This window comes from Cololabis saira, chromosome 20 (assembly GCF_033807715.1).
Source record: "Cololabis saira isolate AMF1-May2022 chromosome 20, fColSai1.1, whole genome shotgun sequence".
NCBI lineage: Eukaryota > Metazoa > Chordata > Actinopteri > Beloniformes > Belonidae > Cololabis > Cololabis saira.
The window spans coordinates 12228370-12250333 of record NC_084606.1 but is presented as its reverse complement, the minus strand read 5'-3'; the positions used below and the strand labels follow the sequence as shown (position 1 = coordinate 12250333).

Below are 21964 nucleotides of genomic sequence, written 5' to 3'. Positions count from 1 at the left end.
GAGCGCGTCTCTAAATCTGTTAGTTTAGACACAATGCGCTCTTGCTCCTTCAAAGCCTGGAGAAGCGAGTCCCTCGCAGTCACACTCCACTCCTCCACATCGGCCACTCGCGTCTCCATCTCCTCCATCCTTGCCTCCGTGGTTTTGAGTTCTGCCCCGATCTCGCTCAGTTTCTGATTAACTTCTTCTTTAAAGTTTCTGAGCTCTTCTCTCAAGTCTCTTTTGATTGTCTCACAAAATGCGCTCAATTCTTTTTTCATGTCCTCGTGTCCTGCTTTTATGTCAGCGCGGATAGCATCTAAGCTGGCCTGTAGGGCGTCCATGGGAGCAGGCACGTTAGCTGCACCTGAATCAACTTCTCCTGTCGCCATATGTTCGTTTTCCTCAACGTTTGGACTCGTCGCGGTCTTAGCGTTTCTCAGTTGGTATTTCCCCATAGGAGTTCACAGGTATAAACTTGGTGGGTTCTCTATAACAGGGGAAACGTCGGACCGTTCCGGGAGCTCTCCGACTACACCACCGACCAGCTCGCCGCCATCACCGGAAGTCCTCCTATATATGGGCTGATTTAATGAGGTTTAATGAATTCAACACCCATAAAACAATCAGTGGTATGTATCACAGGTTTTATGGGTGTTGAATTCATTAAACCACATTATGATAGGAGGATGATAGAAAGGTTAATATTAAATGGTGTTATTATAACACATTTTGGATAATTATTAACTTGCATGAAGAAGGACAACAGCTGGCACCTAAAAAATACCTCAGGGGATAAAATAATACAATAGGCAAAGGTTGAACACCATACGCCACAGCAATTACAAGTAACATAAGTTTTATTAAAGCAGTAATTCACTAGAATCAATATATAGTATAATATGCTAATGCTAATAATATTGTTAATAATAATGAAGATGTTGATTATGATAACAATGACAATAATACACTGTAGCCCTTTATAACAATCCCAAACTGATCTCTGCAATATATCAACAAATATCAAAAATAATATTACTGTGAGGTAAAAATAAAGATGAACAGATTGAATTGAATAAAAAAATTAGAACAAGATCATGTTTGATGAAATAAATGTTGACTATGCATTCCAAATACTAACTACTATATTATAACTAGTATAAACTATTATATAAATATTTACATTGATTGATTAGTCAATTATAATTATTGATTTTAAATCTGATTAATATCTGTTAACATTTAGATGTAATCATGGTGTTGCAGAGCTTGCACTTCAACCACTGGAGCTGAGACAGCGGCTGACAGCTTGTCTGATTTTTTTCTCCAGAGGACAACTCGGCACATCCAGATGCTCCAGGGTCTTCATCAGGGGGCTGCATGTCCTCCTCCTCCATCACGTCTCCATTGTCCAGGCAGATATTGTGCAGGATGGCTGGATCGGCTGTTCTTAAGCACCCGAGCATCGTGGACAGACCCTGGGAAACCCACAAGTATGTCCAGGAAGCGCCCCTGATGGTCGCAGATGGCCTGCAGCTGGATGGAGTGGAAGCGCTTCAGAGCTTCAGAGCTTCAGCTTCATGTTCTGAAATCAAATAAATCAAATAAAGAAATAAGAGTTATTGGTGTATTTTCTTTTTAAAAATGTAATATTATTTTGTTATCACTTTACAAGGCACAAAAGTAGGCTATAGGTATACAGTGGCTTATAAATGGTCATGCTTAGTATGCTGCTTTGGGTTACTGCAAAAAATGGTTCATACCAAAATATATATTCTGTCAGATGTTTTTAAATAGCCTAAACTAACCATGAAATTACCCAAGTAAATTTCAGTGTATTGCAAATGTGTCTAATTTAATGAGTAGACATGTCAAATATAAACTACAGGTACAATAGGGCCTTCGCACTGTCAGTGCTCTGGCCTAATTACATCACATGAGGAATTAAACTAGATATATTCACAAGATATTCTATTTTATATGGATATCTTTAAAATACATTTATTTTATTTTTTGTTATGTATAGCATATTAAATAGAACTTCGTAACTCATATTCCCTGAGAAGTAAAAAAAAGTTTTATGCTTGCCTTTTCCTCTAAATAGAGGAGTATCTGGCGATGCAGTTCCCTGTCGGAGTCCCGAAGTCTGTTAAGCTTCTTCTTCTGTTTCTCGTTAGAAGTTGACGAGGTGAGAATAAAACCACACTGCGCAGGGGAAATGTCATCTTGTTTGGCCGGGATAAACGAGAAAGAACGGAGCATTTCGGAGCGGAGCGGTGCTGCTACCGCTGCCGTGACAGGTTACCATGGTAACACCCCCCTCCCCCCATTCCCTCCCTACGGCAGGAAGTGACGTATGCGCACTTAATAGTACGTCCGAATGAATGCACACTACTGATATTTACTCAAAAGTGTGCCAAATTTAAGCATACTTTTTAGTACATACTATTTAGTATGCGATTTCGGACGCACCCATGGTTCCTTTTCCTCCGCCCCCTGTTTTGTTTACATTCTCCCTGGTAACCTCCTTTCATGTCACAACGCAATTGTGGGTAATTCCCTTCCCCAAAGTGTGCTGGGATGCTGACTTGCGGGAAGGGGGCAGTAAGGGCTCAAAATGGCTGCCGGGAGCCCTCGCGCACTTAACCACTTGAGGAACGGGACAGCCCTAAGCCCTTACGCAAGGTGCGGGAGCGCGCACGTAAGTCTGCGAGTCTGTGAGGGTGCGGATTGGGATTGGCCCTTAGATGTTGTGGTTCTGGTCTTTATTAGCAGCTGGTTGAGAGGATCGTTGGGACGGAGACAGACGATCAGCCAGGAGAGTCTCAGGCCGGGATCTGAACCTTCACCACCTCCATGAGGACGAGGCTTCACGGAGCATCTGCAACCAGCTCAGCTGTACAGCACCCCTTAAAAAGACTGACATGTTGTGATGTGTTCAGAAAAACTCAAATCTGAACAAGAAAGAACCTGCTGGACTTCTGAAGAACTGGACATGAAACAACAACCTGCACGTCAGAACAACCTCCTCGTAGGAACACCAGAACACTGGAGATGATGAAGCTGCTTGATCTCCAGAAGTAGTTTGACAGGTTGAACATCAGGACGGTTGTTTAGGTGAAGATATTAAAGAAAGATCTACGATCATGAATCACCTCAGATTTGATCTGGACTGGTGCTGATTATTATTATTATTATTATTATTATTATTATTATTATTATTATTACTATTAGTAGTAGTAGTAGTAGTAGTAGTAGTAGTAATTCAATTCAATTCAATTTTATTTATATAGCGTCTAATACAACAGAGTTGTCTCTAGACGCTTTTCCAGAGACCCATACCCAGAACATGACCCCCGAGCAGTTATTACATAAACAATGGCAGGTAAAAACTCCCCTAGTGGGAGAAAAACCTTAAGCCAAACAGTGGCAAGGAAAAACTCCCCTTTAGGAGGGAAGAAACCTTGAGCAGGACCAGGCTCATAAGGGGGGACCCTCCTGCCGAGGGCCAGACTGGTGGGTCAGGGACGGCAACAGCACAGCAGGCAGGTGGAAGCAGCAACGGGATGACCAGGGGTGGGGACCGCAGGCCAGCACGCAGCTCCCGAAGCTCCGGCCCAATCAGCAAGTCCCAGGTTGGGGTGCAGGGTCAGGGAAAGACTTGTGCTCCGTAATGCAAGCTACAAGCCACCCACGACCACCTGCAGAGAGAGAAAAGGGAGGAGAAGGGGGGCCAGCAACGGGATGACCAGGGGTGGGGACTGCAGGCCAGCACGCAGCTCCCGAAGCTCCGGCCCAATCAGCAAGTCCCAGGTTGGGGTGCAGGGTCAGGGAAAGACTTGTGCTCCGTAATGCAAGCTACAAGCCACCCACGACCACCTGCAGGTTCCGGTGTCCGGCAAAGGATGCTGCAACATGGACAAAAGAGAGAAAAGGGAGGAGAAGGGGGGGCCAGCACAAGAAACTACAGGAGCGACTCTGACACACTAAAGTTTACACTACCTAGAGATTTACCAACACCAGCTAGAGGTTTACTAAACACTAACTATAGGCTTTACTAAACAGAAATGTTTTAAGTTTAGTTTTAAAGGTGGAGGTGGTGTCAGCCTCCTTAACCCAGATTGGAAGTTGGTTCCATAGTAGTGGTGCCTGATAGCAGAACGCCCGCCCTCCAAATCTACATTTAGATACTCTAGGAACTACGAGTAAACCTGCACTCTGAGAACGGAGAGCTCTGACAGGAACATAAGGCACTATCAGGTCTTGCAAATAATGCGGAGCTAAGCCGTTTTGGGCTTTATACGCAAGTAATAAAATTTTAAATTGGATTCTGAATTTTACGGGTAACCAATGGAGCGACGCTAACACTGGAGAGACGTGGTCTCTCCTGCTAATTCCTGTCAGTACTCGTGCTGCTGCATTTTGGATCAGCTGGAGCCTATTCAGCAAATTACTTGGACATCCTGCTAACAACACATTACAGTAATCTAGTCTAGAAGATACAAACGCATGAACTAGTTTTTCTGCATCACTCTGCGAGAGGATTTTCCTAATCTTTGCAATATTACGGAGATGGAAAAAGGCTATTTTACAAACCTGATTGACATATGGTTTAAACGACAAATCCTGATCGAAAATAACACCAAGGTTTCTCACAGTTGCAACACCATCTAATCCCTTCCTAAGATGCTCTGGACCAAGAATGATAACCTCTGTTTTATCTGAATTTAGAAGCAGTACTACTAGTAGTAGTAGTAGTAGTAGTAGTAGTAGTAGTAGTAGTAGTAGTAGTGGTATTAATAGAATACAGTCAGAGGTTTTAAGTTTTATTCTTTGTTTCTACATAAAAAAAAAAACATTTCCTCTGATTTACCGTCATAAATATTACTTGATATCAGTTTTTTAGAGTTAGATCTGAGTGAAGAATAAGTTAATTTATTTCTTTTTTCTTATTGTTTTATAATTATTTTGTACCTGTGATGAAAAACTTTGTTCGGTTTTTGTATTTTTACTAAAGATTGTTTGAATAAAAAGAAAAGAAAGCGCGTGCGTTTGTCTGTGTGTGCGTGTGTGTGAGTCTTGTGGTCATCTATGAGTTCTACCTGGACACCGATGACGTCACCGCCCCTCTGCTCTGTGATTGGCTGCGTGTGTGAGGGCAAGAGCTGCTGCAGCTGAACTTTGTGTCAGTTTGTTTCAGAAGTGATGAAGATGAAGAAGCTGCTGCTCTTCCTCTGGATCCTCCGAGTGTCTGCTGACGGTGAGAAACACACACACACAAAAATAAACACACACATATATATATATATATATATATATATATATATATATATATATATATATATATATATATATATATATATATATATATATGAATAAACACACGGAGAGAAGTAGATAAAATATTAACAAACAACAACAAACAATTGAAATACACACAAATACAAAACAAACAAGTAAAGACATCTGCAGGTCAGTAATCAGGTTCTTGTCTCCTCAGCTCTACATGAGGAACTGAGCATCGTTGGTTGTTCAGACTCTGATGGAGAGAACATGTACGGTCTGGATGGTGAAGTGAAGTGGTACGCAGACTTCATCAAGAAGGAAGGAGTCAATGCTATGCCTCCTTTTGTAGATCCTATAACTTTCACAGCAGGTTATGAAAACGCTGTGGCTGATCTACAGGTCTGTAGATCAAACCTGAACATTATTCGTACTGCCTTGAAGGACCTTCCTCCAGAAAAAGGTAAACATGAACCCTTCAACATTCTTGTGCTGCCTGCTGACAGGACCGTAGAGTAACTGAAGGACCTGACTCCACATCTGGAAGAACCGGGCCGGGTCCAGATCCAGATGATGAAGGTTTGGGTCCCGAGGTGGTTCCTTCATCTCCGTCTCCACCTTCATCCTGGAGAACTAGAAGTTAAATTAGTAAAACAGTCTGATGTGAATGGATGTTTTTGTTACTGCAGTTTAGGAAACATTTCTGGTAATAATAATAATAATAATAATAATAATAATAATAATAATAATAATAATAATAATAATAATAATTTCAATTTATATAGCACTTTTCACCTGAAGCGACAGATCTCAGAGCACTTTACAAAGAAGACTAAAAACAAGACTAAGAGACAAAGACAAAGCCTAGTTACTAAATAAGATAGAAAGTTGTGGGCAGCAAAAATGAAAGAAAAAAAAATTTGAATAAAAGGGGTCAAGGGAAGAGTTCAGGGGAAAGCCTGCTTGTAGAAAAGTGTTTTAAGGCCCGTTTTAAAGGACTCCACAGAAGGTGCATTCCTGAGGTCGTCAGGTAGAGAGTTCCATAGGCGGGGGGCGGAGGCAGAGAAGGCACAGTGTCCCATCGTCACGAGCCGTGGAGAGGGGACTGGTGGAGGAGTCTGGATCCGGTTCAGATCAGATCTGGATTTTCATTCACGTAAAAGTCACATTTGATCAGAACAACGTCTAATTAATCATTTATTTATAGGAAGTTTGTCCTAAAACTCCCAGATGAAGTTCTGATGTAAAAGATAAATATTAGAAAAAAAAATTTATGTTTGGATGTAGAGATAAGAAATAAAACTGAACCGTTCTAGACTGTAAACAGTTAACATAATCAGATGAACTGTTGTTGTTTACTTCAACCAACCTGCTGTTGTTGTTGTCATGGCAACTACAGGACATGTTTACCTCCAACAACCTCACGCACTGAAACTTTCTGTGGAATAGACGAGAAATAAAACTCAGTTTAATGAACTTTATTTCCTCTCTGATAAAAACTTTGAAGTAATTAAACTAACTGTCCTTTGAAGAGAGACGTGAGACAGGAAGGGGGCTGTGCTGATCTTTCGCCCTGGCTCCGACGCCTGTCAATTAATTACAATTCGTGGATAAATAAAGTTTATTTAATGATGACAAAAAGTTGACACTTTTTTGTTTAATAAAAGATGTTTCCTGCTTTAAGTCCCAGGGGGACTTAAAGCTGAGGATGCCCTGACAGATGTCAGATCTGTTTAGACAAACTTACAAAATAAATTTGTTTAAATTAAAGCAGCTCAGATATAAAATTATAAACTTTCCCTCCAGCTGCGGATAAAATTAACAACTCTGATAAAACCTCATCTGATGATGATGATGATGATGATAATGATGACGACGATGATGATGATGGTGATGATGATGATGATGATGATAATGAAGATGATGATGATGATGAAGATGATGATGATGATTATGATGAAGATTATTCTCAAATACGTCTAACTTTATAACAGCAGCAGTTCTACTCTAGTTTCACTGCTCTGATCTGAGGAAAACTAATCAAACTCAGATGAATCAAACTCCTGATCAGCCAATCACCATCGTCTCTGTGGTCAGCTGATGTTCTGATTCCTCGTTCAGACTTTGATGTTTCAGGTTTAAACAGATGTTTCACAGCTGTCACCTGGACCAACCTCATAAACGGTTAACTATCATCAGTCAGGTCTGGTTGACCTCAGATGTTCTCCTGCAGATCAGAATCCTGTTCTTCTTCTCCTGCTGAGATCAATTCTTCTTCTGTTTGTGTGTATCTGTTGGTGTACCACAACTTTATTGAGACGTGTCGACGTGATCAGACTGATTGATGATCAGAGATCTTTTAGAAATATTTCCTCGAGTTTTAATTCTAGTTGGTTTATTTTGTCAGTAGTTGGTATTAAATAAATGAACTGTGTTCATAAACATGAATTTAAAGTGTTAAAAAGTCCAGGTGAAATCCCACCTGTTTGTGTTCAGATCCTCCCAACAGTCCGGTCATCTACACTGAAGACGACGTGCAGCTGGAGCAGGAGAACACCCTGATCTGCTTCGTCTCTGGTTTCTTTCCTCCTCCTGTCAAAGTCTTCTGGACCAAGAACGGAGAGAAGGTCACTGAAGGAACCAGCATCAACGTTCCTATCCCCAACAAAGACGGCTCCTTCCACCAGATCTCCAGACTGAACTTCATCCCGCAGCAGGGAGACATGTACGGCTGTTCAGTGGAACATCTGGCCCTGACCGAACCCCTGACCCGAACCTGGGGTGAGAACACTTCACACTCCAATAAGATCTAACCTTTATTTAAACTTCAAACAGAAAATAAACGTGAAAAAAACAAAAACTCTTCAGTGTCCAGATGTTCACGTCTGGTTTTCTGTCTCCAGATGTGGAGACGACTGTCCCTGGTGTTGGACCTGCAGTCTTCTGTGGAGTGGGTCTGACCATCGGTCTCCTCGGGGTGGCAGCAGGAACCTTCTTCCTTGTCAAAGGAAACGAGTGCAGCTGAGTTTTCACCTGTTGTCAGGTGTCGAGGTTTTGTCTCTATTCTTTTATTCTTTTGTGAGATTTTATTTTTATCAAATCCTGTTTGTCATATTTCTGTCTTGTTATTAAACTTTCTTCTTCAAGATTTATTCTTGAATAAATAATAAACCAGAGTAATCAGTTTTGTTTAAGGACTAGGTGAAACAATCCCTTAAATGAACAAATACGGTGAGACATGAGCGGTGACGGTCCATCCATCAGAGTGGCTTGCGATGGTGTATGAGGAGGGGTGGGGGTGTGTGATGAGGGGTGGGGGTGGGGGTTGTAAGCCTCATTTGGGGTCATCAGGTGGGCACCCTCTTTCCCCGGTGTTTTGATTATAGGCCTACGACACCTCCAGAGGGCTCATCTGCAACACCTGGCGTCCCAGGTGTGCCCCCCTCTGCTTTCAACCCCCTGTGTCATTACTTTGGGGCCCAGGAGGAGTCTCGCCTCTTCACCCAGAGCCACCGACTTGCTTCTTCTGCTGCACCTGAGAGGGCTTTTATGGTCTGGCGTTGGGTTTGGCCTTGAATCCCCAAGTCCTTAAGCAGCCTGATGGTAGACTTGCCCAAGAAGCCTCTGCAGCCAACTTCCACTCGGCAAACCTTGACTTTCCAACCGCGTTGCTCTGCATCAGCTGCAAGCTCGCTGTACCTAAGACTTTTGCGCTCGAAGGCCTCCTCAACAGCAGCCTCCCAGAGAACAGTGAGCTCTATAATATAGACCGTGTGAAGTGAGGAGGACCAGAGCACAAGGTCCCGGTCTGAGGATTGTTTTGGCGATCTCAGGTGGGAAGCATAGCCTGAGGTCTGACTTCGCCTGCTGAGTAGCTGCGGTTGGGGTCCATTTCCTTCCGGTCACCAGGGTAGGAGCTGTTTGGGCTACATAAGGGTCACAGGATTCCGACAGTGTCATTTCCAACCTTACTTTGGAACATTTGAACTCCTCTGCAAGGCTGGAAACAGGAAGTTCCAGAATGCCTCTTCCGTACAGCCCGATGTTGCTAAAGCATCTGGGGAGTCCCAGGCACTTTTTGGCAAATGAGCTGACCAATCTCTCCAGTTTTTCAACCTTTGAGATTGGGACCTCGTAGATGGTAAGAGGCCACATCAGCTTGGGTAACAGACCAAACTGGAGGCCCCAGAGCTTCAGCCTGCCTGGGAGCATGGACTTATTTATACTCTCAAGGCCACTTATGGTGTCCAGCATAAGCTGGTCCACTTGTTCTGTGTCCCTGAGGGTGGCATTGTACCAACGTCCAAGGGCCCGATTTACTAAGATCCTAAATAAAGAGTACTAAATTGCGTGTGCACTGAAAAAGTTTGCGCGTGCTGTTGTTGCGTGTTTTGCGGGTGATCAACTAAGATTGCGTGCGCAATTGATAACAGGTGCAAACAGCAGTATTTAAATGAGGTGTTGCGTGTCTTAAGGTTTGCGAGCGCAAACTCTGCGCCATGGAGAGTGGATGGAAAGCAGGATAGTCGCAAGCGCAAAATGAAATTTGACGAGTTGGAGTTAGAGATATTAGTGGAAGAGGCAAATAAACACATTCATGAACTACAGCAAAGAAATTTAAACATCACCAAAAGAAACGCAATATCGGAGAAAACCTGCGATAGAGTAAATGCAGTTGGTAACACAAAAAACGGAAAAACGTCTGGTTTTTCATATTTCAATTTTAGGCACAGATCAAAAATACGAAATAGAAAAACGGGCCACGGGACCGAATTTGATTTTAATATTGAATTGGTCGGGTTTACGTGACCCGGTGGTGCTCGGCATGATCTGAGGAGAAAAAGACATCATGTCCACAGTATATTGCAAATATTATATATTATATAGCAAACACTGACAGTAAATGTGTGACAGACGGGACCATCATATGGCCGAAAGAAGAGAAGTGTTCAGAGCAGTGCACAGAGCGCACAGAGCGCACAGAGCGCCCAGAGCGCACAGAGCGCACAGAGCACACAGAGCGCACAGAGCAGAGAGCGCTTTGCCACCTCGGTGGCAAAGCTGTATCCTGGGGTGCCAATGACGTGATCTGTAGTTTGCATTATTCGTTTTGGAATACTCAATTTAGATATATACTGCATGGGATTTGGACTCAGAATAATGGCTGTACACAAGTATTTACAGCTGATAATGAATCACTGTGAATACATCAATGTCATTTACGTGTATTGAATGGATGGATGACAACTAAAAGCGTAATCAGACAAGCTTTTCAGTGTTATTTTGGACATAGACTAACATGACAGCTCGGACATCATTTTTAATCATCTCTCCAGTCTTGATGCTCCGGTCAGCTCGAGACAATTGTCTCCAGCTGACCGTGGCATGCCGTGGCAATTATAGCCATTATTCTGAGTCCAAATCCCATGCAGTATATATCTAAATTGAGTATTCCAAAACGAATAATGCAAACTAGTAGATCACGTCATTGGCGCACAATAAGAAACACTTTTTTCTCCATGAAAACACGTCATTTATTTATTATCACAAATAAAAAAAATGAAGATGCCTCCTGTGGCAACCTTTTGCTGAATAATACTCGATTTAACATTCAAATAAAATATTTCTCCTTTTGCATGTGGAGAATCCTCACCACAATAGTAATGCTGTGCAGATTAGCACCTTCCTTTCGAACGTATTAAATACAGACGCAATCACAATCCCCGCAAAAACTTTCAGGCTTGGTAAATCTCATTGCGCGTGGTAAATGGACTAATTTGCATTTTCCCCTCCCAGTATTTAGCGCGTTCTGCCGGGTACGCCCCATATTGATTATTCATCAGGGCAAAAGTACTAAATGGATAGCGTGTGTTATTTTGCGCACGCTATTCTTTGCATGCTGTTAGTAGATCAGCTTGCACCTTGGTTTGCGGGTGCTGTCAAGTTTGCACAGGTTTTTACACACGCAAACCTTTAGTAAATCAGGCCCCAAGACTCTTGACTGGCTTCTCTGACACTGTTGGTATGGGTTCCTCGCCGACGTAGAACCGGTGTTCTGACAACTTCCCCTTGACAACTGAAATGCTCCTGGACTTGCTCGGCTTTATTTCCATCCGGGCCCACTGGATGTTCTCCTGCAGCTTGTTCAGCAGTCGTCTGGCACATGCCTTAGTAGTGGTAAGTATGGTCATGTCATCCATATAAGCTCTGATGGGAGGGAGACGAAGACCAGGTTTGAGCTTCTGTCCTCCTACTACCCACCGGGAGGCTCGGATGATGACCTCCATAGCCATCGTGAAGGCTAGAGGCGAGATGGTGCATCCTGCCATTATCCCTATTTCCAGTCGTTGCCATGCGGTGGTATATTCATCAGTTGTCAGGCATAGCTGCACGTCTTGGAAGTAGGATTTGACGAGGCCGGTGATTGCTTCTGGGATGCTGAAATAGTCGAATGCCGTCCAGAGGAGATTGTGAGGAACTGACCCAAAGGCATTGGCGAGGTCCAGGAACACGACATGGAGATCTCTTCCCTCCTTTTTGGCGGTCTGGATTTGATGCCATTTGATGCCGGAGAAGCCTGGGATCCCTGCCTTCTGCACCGTGGTATCAATATAGTGGTTCTTTTCCAGGTAGACCGCCAGCCTGTGAGCCACTACGCTGAAGAAGATTTTGCCCTCAACGTTCAGGAGGCTGATTTGGCGAAACTGGCTGATGTGGGCAGAATCCTTTTCCTTGGGGATTAGGATACATCCTGCCCTCCGCCACGCTGCTGGAATTGCTTGTTTCTGCCACACCTCCTTCATCAGCCTCCAAAGAAAATGTAATACCTCTATTGCGTTCTTATGAAGTCGGTATGGGACTCCATTGGGCCCAGGGGAGGTTGCAGCTCTTGCCTGACGTACAATTCTCTCCACTTCGCTCCACTTGGGAGGGCTGATTTCCAGCTGATGTTCTGGAGGATGTACTGGTGGCATATCAGGTGGAAGAGCTGTCTGTCCGCACTGCTGGCTGTCAGAGTGGTTCATTTTGAGGTGAGCTTCAAGATCTTTCTTTGCTATTTTGAGTTTGCCGCTTTTGTCCTTTGTGGCTCTTCACAAACTTGAAGGGGTCTTTGAAGAAGTTTGATCTTGTCCACTCCTTCAATTTACGCCTCCTTCTCAGGTTCTCAGCTCTCCTCAAAGTTGACAGTCGGCTCTTGATTTCTGCCCGCAACAGGTCAATTCCCTCCTTTATCCTCCTCTGGAGCTTTCCTCCATTGTTTTTTCAGCTGCCTTCTTTCCTTGACTAGCCGATCTACCTCCTGCTGTCTCCTAGACTTCATCGGGGTGGTTGATTTTCGTCCTCTTTTCTGCAGTTCCAAATCACTCAGCACCATAGTTGTAAATCAGGTTTCCCATTCGTTCCAGCTTCTTAACTGCAGTTCCCCTCAGTTGTTCCAGGAGTTTGCTGATGTCTGTGTTAATCGTTTCCCACTCCTTTTTCTCAAAGGTCTTTCGCCACTTGATTTGTGGTTTTCGCCCCTGGATCTTGTTCTCAGTTGCAGGCTGTGGCAGGTTGGGCTCATGGGGCACCGCTATGCTTGGCTTCTCCTCTTCCTCTCGAACAGGGGGATTGATGTCCTGCAGACTTTGGTTTTGGTCCTGCTGCTGAACTTTGCTTGACTTACTCAACTTGCTTCGTAAGAAGTAGCGGTCGATGCAAGGTCCCTGTTGTTCTGAAATCAAGCACTTTTTCAAGCCTTGGTGTATTCTCAAGCCTGCATTAGATGTTACTTTGGTCCAGCCACATCTGCAACTCTGGAGCTTAGTTCTTGGAGTAGGTGTTGTTGTCTCAGGTATCATATTGATCAACATTCTCGTTGTCTGTTTCGTTCCTGGGTCTGTTACCGTGTAGTCTGCCGATGAGTCATCATCCTCCCCCGCTCTCGCTGACTCTGGGGGTGTTTTCTTCTTTGAACTTTTAGGAGCCGTAGAGGGGTGGGACCTGTACACCATCAGTGCCAGGTCCCTCCTACCATAGGGAGCTAGCCTATGGCAGGCCCGATGGGGTCTTTCCCTCCTGTCAGTTGTCTTTTCAAGCAGTCACCAGGTCTTTCCCTAGTTGTCAGCTGCTCTCTTCACAGCAGTCACTGGGTGGATCCAGATGATCAGTTCTGTTTTAAGACTAGGTGAAACAATCCCTTAAATAAACAAATACGGTGAGACATGAGCGGTGACGGTGCATCCATCAGAGTGGCTTGCAATGGTGTATGAGGAGGGGTGGGGGTGTGTGAGAAGGGGTGGGGGTGGGGGTTGAACGGAGAGAAGGTCACTGAAGGAACCAGCATCAACCTTCCTATACCCAACAAAGACGGCTCCTTCCACCAGATCTCCAGATTGAACTTCATCCCGCAGCAAGGAGACATGTACATGTTCAGTGGAACATCTGGCCCTGACCGAACCCCTGACCCGAACCTGGGGTGAGAACACTTCACACTCCAATAAGATCTAAACTTTATTTAAACTTCAAACTGAGAAAATAAACGTGAAAAAAACAAAAAACTCTTCAGTGTCCGGATGTTCACGTCTGGTTTTCTGTGTCCAGATGTGGAGACGACTGTCCCTGGTGTTGGACCTGCGGTCTTCTGTGGAGTGGGTCAGACCATCGGTCTCCTCGGAGTGGCAGCAGGAACCTTCTTCCTCGTCAAAGGAAACGAGTGCAGCTGAGTTTTCACCTGTTGTCAGGTGTCGAGGTTTTGTCTCTATTCTTTTATTCTTTTGTGAGATTTTATTTTTTATCAAATCCTGTTTCTCATATTTCTGTCTTGTTATTAAACTCTCTTCTTCAAGATGTATTCTTGAATAAATAATAAACCAGTGTAATATGTCATTTTTTCATATTTACATGGTCTTTAAACCTGGTCGGAGCAGATGATTCTATTAAGTCTATACAACTAACCTTGAAAGAAGGTTAACTTTGTTTCACACATTTGCATGTTGTATCTTGTAAATAGTGATATCAGAACTAAAACAAATGTTTGGATTATAAAATTCATTTTCAGTTTAACAGGAAGTGACTGTAACCACGTGAAACAGGTAAATATAGATCTGCTACACGAAGACTCAGTTCAGTAACTCCAAATATAGATAGAAGTCTTAAAATTTTAGTTAAGTCTTGAAATGGGTTTTACATGGGTCTACCTCATCAAAGTCCCCGGGTTCAGTTCCATCTGAATCAGAGGGACATGAAAAGATCTAATCATTTATAGTAGCTCCCAAAAAACAGGTTTGATAACTGATATAACCGTAAGAAGATGAACTCACTCCTAACATGAAATCTAAACAAGTGGACTGGCTCCTGTAACCTGTAATGGTAACAGAATAAACTGGTCCCATGGCCGAGGCCTGGTATTGGTACAAACTGTAATTAAATGGGTAAGGTACAAAATGAAAAAATAAATAAGTAAATAAAAATCTATGCAGTCATACGTGATTCAAGTGATTTCGGTTGATTGACGGATGAATGGACGGTGTTGGAAGGTAATAACAAAACTAATGATGTCGAGTCTTCATCTTCATCATGGAGCAAACTAGTAAAAAACCAAAGAAGCCATCAGGTGCCTAGTTCAGAAAAAGAAAAAGAGGATAAAACGGGCAATATTCTATGAGCGACATGAGTGACAGTAGGCTATAGGTTGTTAATCAGCCTCTTGCTAATATGTTGCTATTAACCACAGAAGACAACTATGTTTGTCTTTTAATTTTGCTGAACTAGCAACTATAAAAACTGAGGCATCATGTCATGCAACTCAATTCCCGCAGAGGCATCCTGGTCTGGTGTGTGTTTGCAACAACAAGCGCAAACTCACACGACTTCCTGATCGTGGAATGTTTTATTGCTATATGGTAGATTCTGGGTTAAATAACTTACCGTATATACTAATATACATTGACATAGCATTTTGTAATCTACACATGACAAAGCTTTTTCAACAATTAATGGTGTGTTTTGCTTAATTAATAGGATGTTAACAAATGTTAATAAAATGTGCATTATGGTCATTTTAATTGGGTAACTGATTCATGTGTGATGTAAGCGGGATCTAACTTACATATTGTATCTTAATTGTACATTTATGAGGCACTTCTGAAGTATTCTGGAGCTAGAGCCCCCACTGGCCAAAATGAGGAGTCAGAGACCTCCACAGCAGCCACGGACATGGTTGTGGAGTCCTATGATAGGCATTGAAAGATCCTTGTGTTCGTTTGTCTGGTGTACCATAAGAAAACCAGTGAACAGAATCAAATGTTAACACAAGTTTTTATTATATCATGCACAATGTTTTTCAGCCAGAGGTACACCTCTCTCAAACCACATAGGTAGGAGAGAAATGCACACTGTGGTTATCGATCCAGTCATATTTATACTGGAAAAGGGAGGTGTTTTGTATGTTATAGGAGCAGAACCTTATCTGTTGAACCTTATCTGGGAGGCCAACTGCAGTGAAAGAAACTTAAACATGTCACATTTTCAGCCATATATTTTCTGTTGTCTATCTCTAATCCGACATGCCAACGCAGCAAAGATCTACGACAACCAAAACCCAGAGAAAAACAGGAGGGGACCCATCAATCTTAAACATCCGTTCCTCTTCACCGTCTTCAAAGAAGAACTCAGCTAATCAGTCTGGTCATAAAAACAGGAGGTGGTTCTGCGCTGAGAGCAACAACCAGTGTAGAATCTTATAGAAAAACCCCTCATACTTTTAACAATTTCATAATAATCCTAACAAGTGCTTTCCAACATGTGGCATCGGATTGCCACTGCCAGCCCCACTTGATAACACGTCTTCATTTATCATAGACAGGTTTAATCCTCCCTAATCAGAACATACACATTTACCAGTTTTTCTTTACCTGAGAAGACAAACCCAGCACAACGTAACTTTCAGCTTTTGTTGAGTTTGGCAGCTCCTGTGGACAAAAGCGGTAGTGCTTTACCAGAAAGAACACTACATTTCCCATGAGCACCAGCGCGTACTGCCGGAAAGATCTTGATCTCCCGTCGCGTGCATTTGTTTTGATAGTGAATGAACGGGACAGACTTTCAAAACCACTTTTCTGTTTTCAGCAGTCGTTTGCAGGGTGGATAGCGAAGAGGTAATGTATCTATTTTTGGCTAAACAATATAATATGACGATGTTGAAAATCAACTTGGTTTTATTAGTGAAGTCACCCCCGCCCCCCTGTCCTGTTTCAGCGAGATAATGCGCCCCAAACTAAAAAACTCATACGCTAGTCCAACATACTTACTGACAAAATAAAAAAATACTTTATAACCTGTGAATAACTGAATGCCCATTCCTTATATTTTGCAGATCAGCCCTGCACAATTTTACAGTTCTCAGGAAAAATACTAGAAATGTTCTATACATTTTCTTTGCAATGCATTCTTTCCTCTAGTGCTGTAATTCTATTCAATTGTATTATTATTTTATAAAGCTTCCTCATTGCGAATTACACAATTTTATGATCACTATTATTATTCTATGTGTCTGTTGTTGATATTGTCAGTAATTTTAGAATTACCAAAACCACGCCAGCCAGTGAACACCGGGCCAATGTTTATTCTTGTCCGGGCATTTAGCTTGTTACTCTCCCGCTTTCTTTTTTCGCCTCCTCCGATAAAACTTTTATTTTCTTCGGTTTTTTCGCTGCTTCGGCCATGATACCATCTTCTCCTGAGCTCTGCGCTCCACGTCCCGCCCATTTTCGTCTCGACTACGAATCGGGAAGGAGGGGGAAGTGACGTATGCCGTAAAGCAGTCAAAGCCGTAAAAATGTGTAGTTTTTTAGTGTGGCAGGGTTCCTACCATGCTCCTCAAAGTTACATAGTGCCAGTGAAGGCGATACAGACCCCTCAGACCATGACAGAGGTGTCATTAAACCTGTTGGAAGTTGATGTACCATCACAATGACTCTGGAAATATTATATTAAGGTGGAAAAGTTACATAGTGCTGCTTTAAATCAGAGATTTTCCTCATATATCTCTAGCTAGATAACGTAAAATAAACAAAAGAAAAAGAAAATAGACATGTTTAAATATAAATAAATCATCACTCTTTACCAGCGACCACCGTTTTGGATCTAATTACTCCTGGCACCATCAGGAAGATAACGTGTGGTTTTCAGGCCATATATAGGATATAGATAAAAATAAATACTTAAAAGACATAAATCTGTCCATGAATTACTGTATTTGGGTTGTTGAGTCCATTTTGTTAGGTACTGTAGTTAATTCGCTAGAAAGTATAGTGAGACGTTTGGTGCTTCAAGGCCGCTTTGGGATTTTCTCTTTTGTAATGTTGAGAGTGAGACTTTTGTTTTTTTATTTTTCCAATAGAACTGAGTAATTGAAGTGTGGAGAGATTTGAACCATTTATCTGTTGCGGTAGTGGGAAGCATAGAAAAGAGGTAGCTGATTTGAGGTAGGGTTTTAATTTTAACCATTGCAATTGATCCTATTAGTGAGAGTAGAAGATTTGTCCATCGTTTGAGGTCATCCTGTATTTTTTACGTCGTGGAACATAATTGAGGTCAAATAACTCTGACAGCCTGGAGGAAATATTGACACCCAAATACTTAATATTTCCGATGTGAAAGGGAAGGAGTGGGTCTTGAGTTGCAGAATCCCAAGCGTTTTCAAACAGAGGGAGTATAATTGATTTATTCCAGTTAATTTTGTAGTTAGAGATCGCAGAGAAATTGCTGATTAGATTGATAGGTTTCTTTTAATGATTTGTAGGGGTCTTGTAAGAACAATAGTATATCATCTGCGTAAAGACTAATTTTATGTTGTGAATGAATATTTTGGATTCCTTTAATTTTATTGCTTTTTCGTATTGCTATGGTGAGGGGTTCAATGAAGATGGCGAATAAAGACGGTGAGAGTGGGCATCCTTGTCTGGTTCCTCTGTGAAGTGTGAATCCTCATGATGTGATATCCTTTGTGGTTATTGTGGCCATAGGTGAGGTGTAAAGAGTTATGATCCAGTGGATGAACGACTCTCGAACTAAACCGAACTTATGGAGGGTGTTGAGTAGAAATGATCAGTTCACTTTATCGAATGCTTTTTCTGCGTCTAATGATACAATTATAGTTTTGCTTTTGGTTTACTATGTTAGGTTAATCAGATTGAATAGTTTACGAGTATTATTGGAAGCGTGTCTGTTTTTGCTGAAGCCTGTTTGGTCTGGGTGGATAATAATGGGGGTGGCTTTTTCAAGTTGGGTAGCTAATGCTTTGGTGATCATTTTTAAATCGGAATTTATTAGAGAAATAGGGCGATAGCTAGAGGGGTGGGTTGTGTCTTTATTAGGTTTTAATATAAGTGACATATTAGCAGTATTCATGTGTGTGGAAATTTTGGATGTAGTTTTAACTTCTGAGGTTAGTCTGAAATAGTGGTGAATGTATGTGCCAGAAATGTTTATAATATTTTGCTGGGAATCCATCTGTTCCAGGTACTTTGTTATTTGGCATTTGATTTAAGGCATTACTGAGTTATTCTGGGGTGTTTGGCGCGTCTAAAGTGTCGACTAGTTCTTTGGGGAGAGTGGGTAGGTCCAGATCATTTAAAAAGGATTCTATTTCAGATGGAAGAGGTTCTTGACTGGAAGAGTATACGTTTCTATAGAAGGTTTGGAAGTTTTCATTTATTTCCTGTGGGTCTTGAGTCATTTTACTTTTTAATTTACCAAATTAATTATTGATGGAATAATTGATTTTTCTCTTTTGTGTTGTAGTTGATTTGCTAAAAATGTCTCTGCTTTGTTGCTATATTGAAAGTTGTCATATTTAAATTGTTGGAATAGAAATTGTGTTTTTTTGTGTTTAATATTGTCCAGTTGCTCTTTTAGGTTACTGAGTTCCTTTTCTAGCTGTTCTGTGGGATTATTGGAGAGAAGGTTTGTAAATTGTTTAATTCTTTGTTCTAAACTATTTTCTAGTTTTTGTTGTTGTTTTTTCTTATATGACATACAGTATTTATTTTTGCTCTTCTCCATCGTAGGAGGCTCCAGCAGTCTCTTTATTCAGAAACACCAGCGCTTTGGTCATCAAATCTCATCCTCTTTCCTTGAGGTGCCACTGTAAACCCATCCATCCATTTTCTATACCTGCTTTATCCTTTGCAAGGTCATGGGGTTTGCTGGAGCCTGTACCAGCTCTTTACAGGCAAGAGGCACAGGTCCACATATACAGGCAACCAGAAATACTCACACTCACACCGACGGGCAATTTATAATCATAAATCAACCTACATAACTGCTGGATCCTCTCTCTTGCCCTCTGCTGGCCATGGGTCAGTGTGAGATTGGTCGCGCCATTTATCACACTGCTGCACATGTTTGTTAGTGATCGGGGGCCTCATTTAAAATGGAGTGCGTAGAATTCATACTAAAAGTGCACGTACACCCAAAAGCCGAAAATGCCGGGCGCAAAAAGAAATCCGGATCTATAAAACTGCGTGCCCGCAGACTTCCACGTAAGGTTCTCTTTATAAATCACAGTCCAGCTGGAAGGTTGCGCAGCTGAATCCGCCTCATATCCCGCCCTCTACACGCCAACTTCATACCAAAAATGGTATGTTTTTGCATATGAATGAGCCTGCTGAGCATGCGCAGTGGCTTCCTGCAGCCTGTTTGGCTTCAGAATGGATGAGACGTGTCCAGCCACCGTACTGAATTTCACTGAGATCTGAGATCAAGATGTTAAGGATGAGGTGGAGGACAGGAAAACGACATTATTTTGTGGTCACAGTAAAAGTAGAAAAATAAATAGTATAAAATACAGCGAGTGAGTGGCAGCACGCCCTTGGTGCGCGGAACGCCGTGAGTGCCCCGGCGCAACAGGGGGGGCATGTCCCCCCGTCTTTTCAAAATCATGTTTTTGTCCCCCCCACTTTTTATAGTTTAAAAACTAACTGTAGGATCAGCCATTAACTGCAAATCACACCCTGTGCGAAGGGCCCGGCAGCCCCGCTTCACCCCCCGCTCCCTCTCCTTCTCTCCCGTCTCCCCTCAGAGCTGCTCAGGGAAGGTTTATGGTTCCGCGTCACCAACGCAGAGCCTACGGCGTAGGTGCGCGTCGCCGCGTACCCTACGCCGTAGGCTCTGCGTCGTTATAACGCGGGACCCTAATTTAGGCTTACACCTAAGCCTAAAGGTTTCCTAAAGGTTTCACGCACGCGTAAAACTCATTATATATATTAAAAAAATCTGTGTCCCTTTAGGGAAGAAATGAGAGGCTCCGTGGAGCCCCTAAACGCTATACGAAGCCCCTCATTTGTTCTGTCCTAAAGCGGTGGAGGAGGTTCCCGGCGTGTCACCGCGGCTGCGGCTGCGGCTGTGGCTGCGGCTGCAGCAGCAGCAGAAGCACAGTCCTGACTGACGCTGAGCTTCACACACAGAGGAACACGATCAGCGCTATTTTATTATAAGTCTGATATATGTTGTGATATGTGATGACATTATTAAGAGTATGACATGAATCTGGCTTCATTTCACCACCTCAAACCCTGCATCGCCAGTTCCCCGTGTCTTAAGTAAATTCTTACGGGAGGGTCCTAGTTGCCGTAAAGATAAGCAGATTTTTCGGTTCGTTTTTTCTTTTTAGATCCGAGGCTTTGCGTAGATGGCGGCTTCCGCAACTTTCAGGCGCTTTTTCTGCGCAAGCAAGCTTTATAGATGAGGCCCCGGGACATTGGAGAGTTGATATACTCTAATTTTTGGCTTGGGCTGTGACTTTCAACCCAGCTTTGCTCCATTTTATTGGAGCTTTGAGTGGACCCCTTCTTCTTCTTCGGAGAAAGGAGCATGAAGAGAGAGTATCGGAGAGAGGAGCACGAAGAGAGAGTATCGGAGGGAGCGAACAGCGTTCCTTGGTGAACAGCTGGTCAGTTTTGCTCCGCAGGGGGTCCTGGTGAAGGGCTTCCCTTTTCTTCGGCTCTAGAGGAAAAGAAACCTGGAGGATAAGAGAACGAGGTTCGGGAAGCCACTGCTATTTAACCACCAGCGGGGACGCGCTTTGCATCAGCAGCGCCTGCAGACCAATTCACTGTCCTTCCTGTACGCGTGTGACCTCAGGCCCGCCCCTTTTTGACACCTCTCCGGCGGTGAACTACAAGACCCGCTGGGCTTTGTAGTCATTCCTTAATGCCTTTGTTTCAAAACCATGCAGTCAGCTGTAATAAAATCAAGGCTGTCCTCAGATGGAGGCCTCAGAGCTGGGCCTTAGCTCCAAGCGCTAGCGCCCCTACTGATAGTGCTCCTGCGTAGAGGAAGGAAACGGTCACCTCTGACGGAGCCTCTGGCATCCGCTGCTAGTCCAAGACGCGAAAAACACATGGAAACGCACAAAGAGCACACGAGCCAATTCTTTAAGACCAAATTCTGGCACGTCAAACATTTACTCCGAGCCACAGAGCCACAAAAGAGTTTCAGAAAGAGTGAAAGACTGAAACCACGCACATCTGTAGAGAGAGGACAGAAACACATCTGTCAGAAAACTGAAAACAGGAACTCCTTTCCTTAACCAGTAAATGTAATTTCATTCATGTACTGATTCATTCCAGATATGTCAAAACCGTTAAGAGCATAACAACGTTAATACTAGTATGAATCTATCTCTCTATATATAAATACATACACATATACACACACA

General features: G+C 42.9%; 1 protein-coding gene across 2 annotated transcripts; it reads left to right on the top strand.

Annotated features, from left to right (window-relative positions):
* Nucleotides 1-5178: 5178 nt before the first annotated feature.
* LOC133420309 (rano class II histocompatibility antigen, B alpha chain-like) lies at nt 5179-14009 on the top strand. 2 transcript variants are annotated; one of them, XM_061709978.1, is made up of 4 exons: nt 5179-5239; nt 5480-5725; nt 7759-8043; nt 8166-8369. In XM_061709978.1, exons 1-4 carry the CDS (start codon nt 5185-5187, stop codon nt 8285-8287), a joined length of 708 nt encoding a protein of 235 aa, XP_061565962.1. In that variant the 5' UTR covers nt 5179-5184; the 3' UTR covers nt 8288-8369. The 2 variants fall into 2 exon arrangements, with proteins under 2 accessions (XP_061565962.1, XP_061565961.1); XM_061709977.1 differs by lacking the exon at nt 8166-8369 and adding an exon at nt 13846-14009 and having other exon boundaries at nt 5185-5239.
* Nucleotides 14010-21964: the final 7955 nt, after the last annotated feature.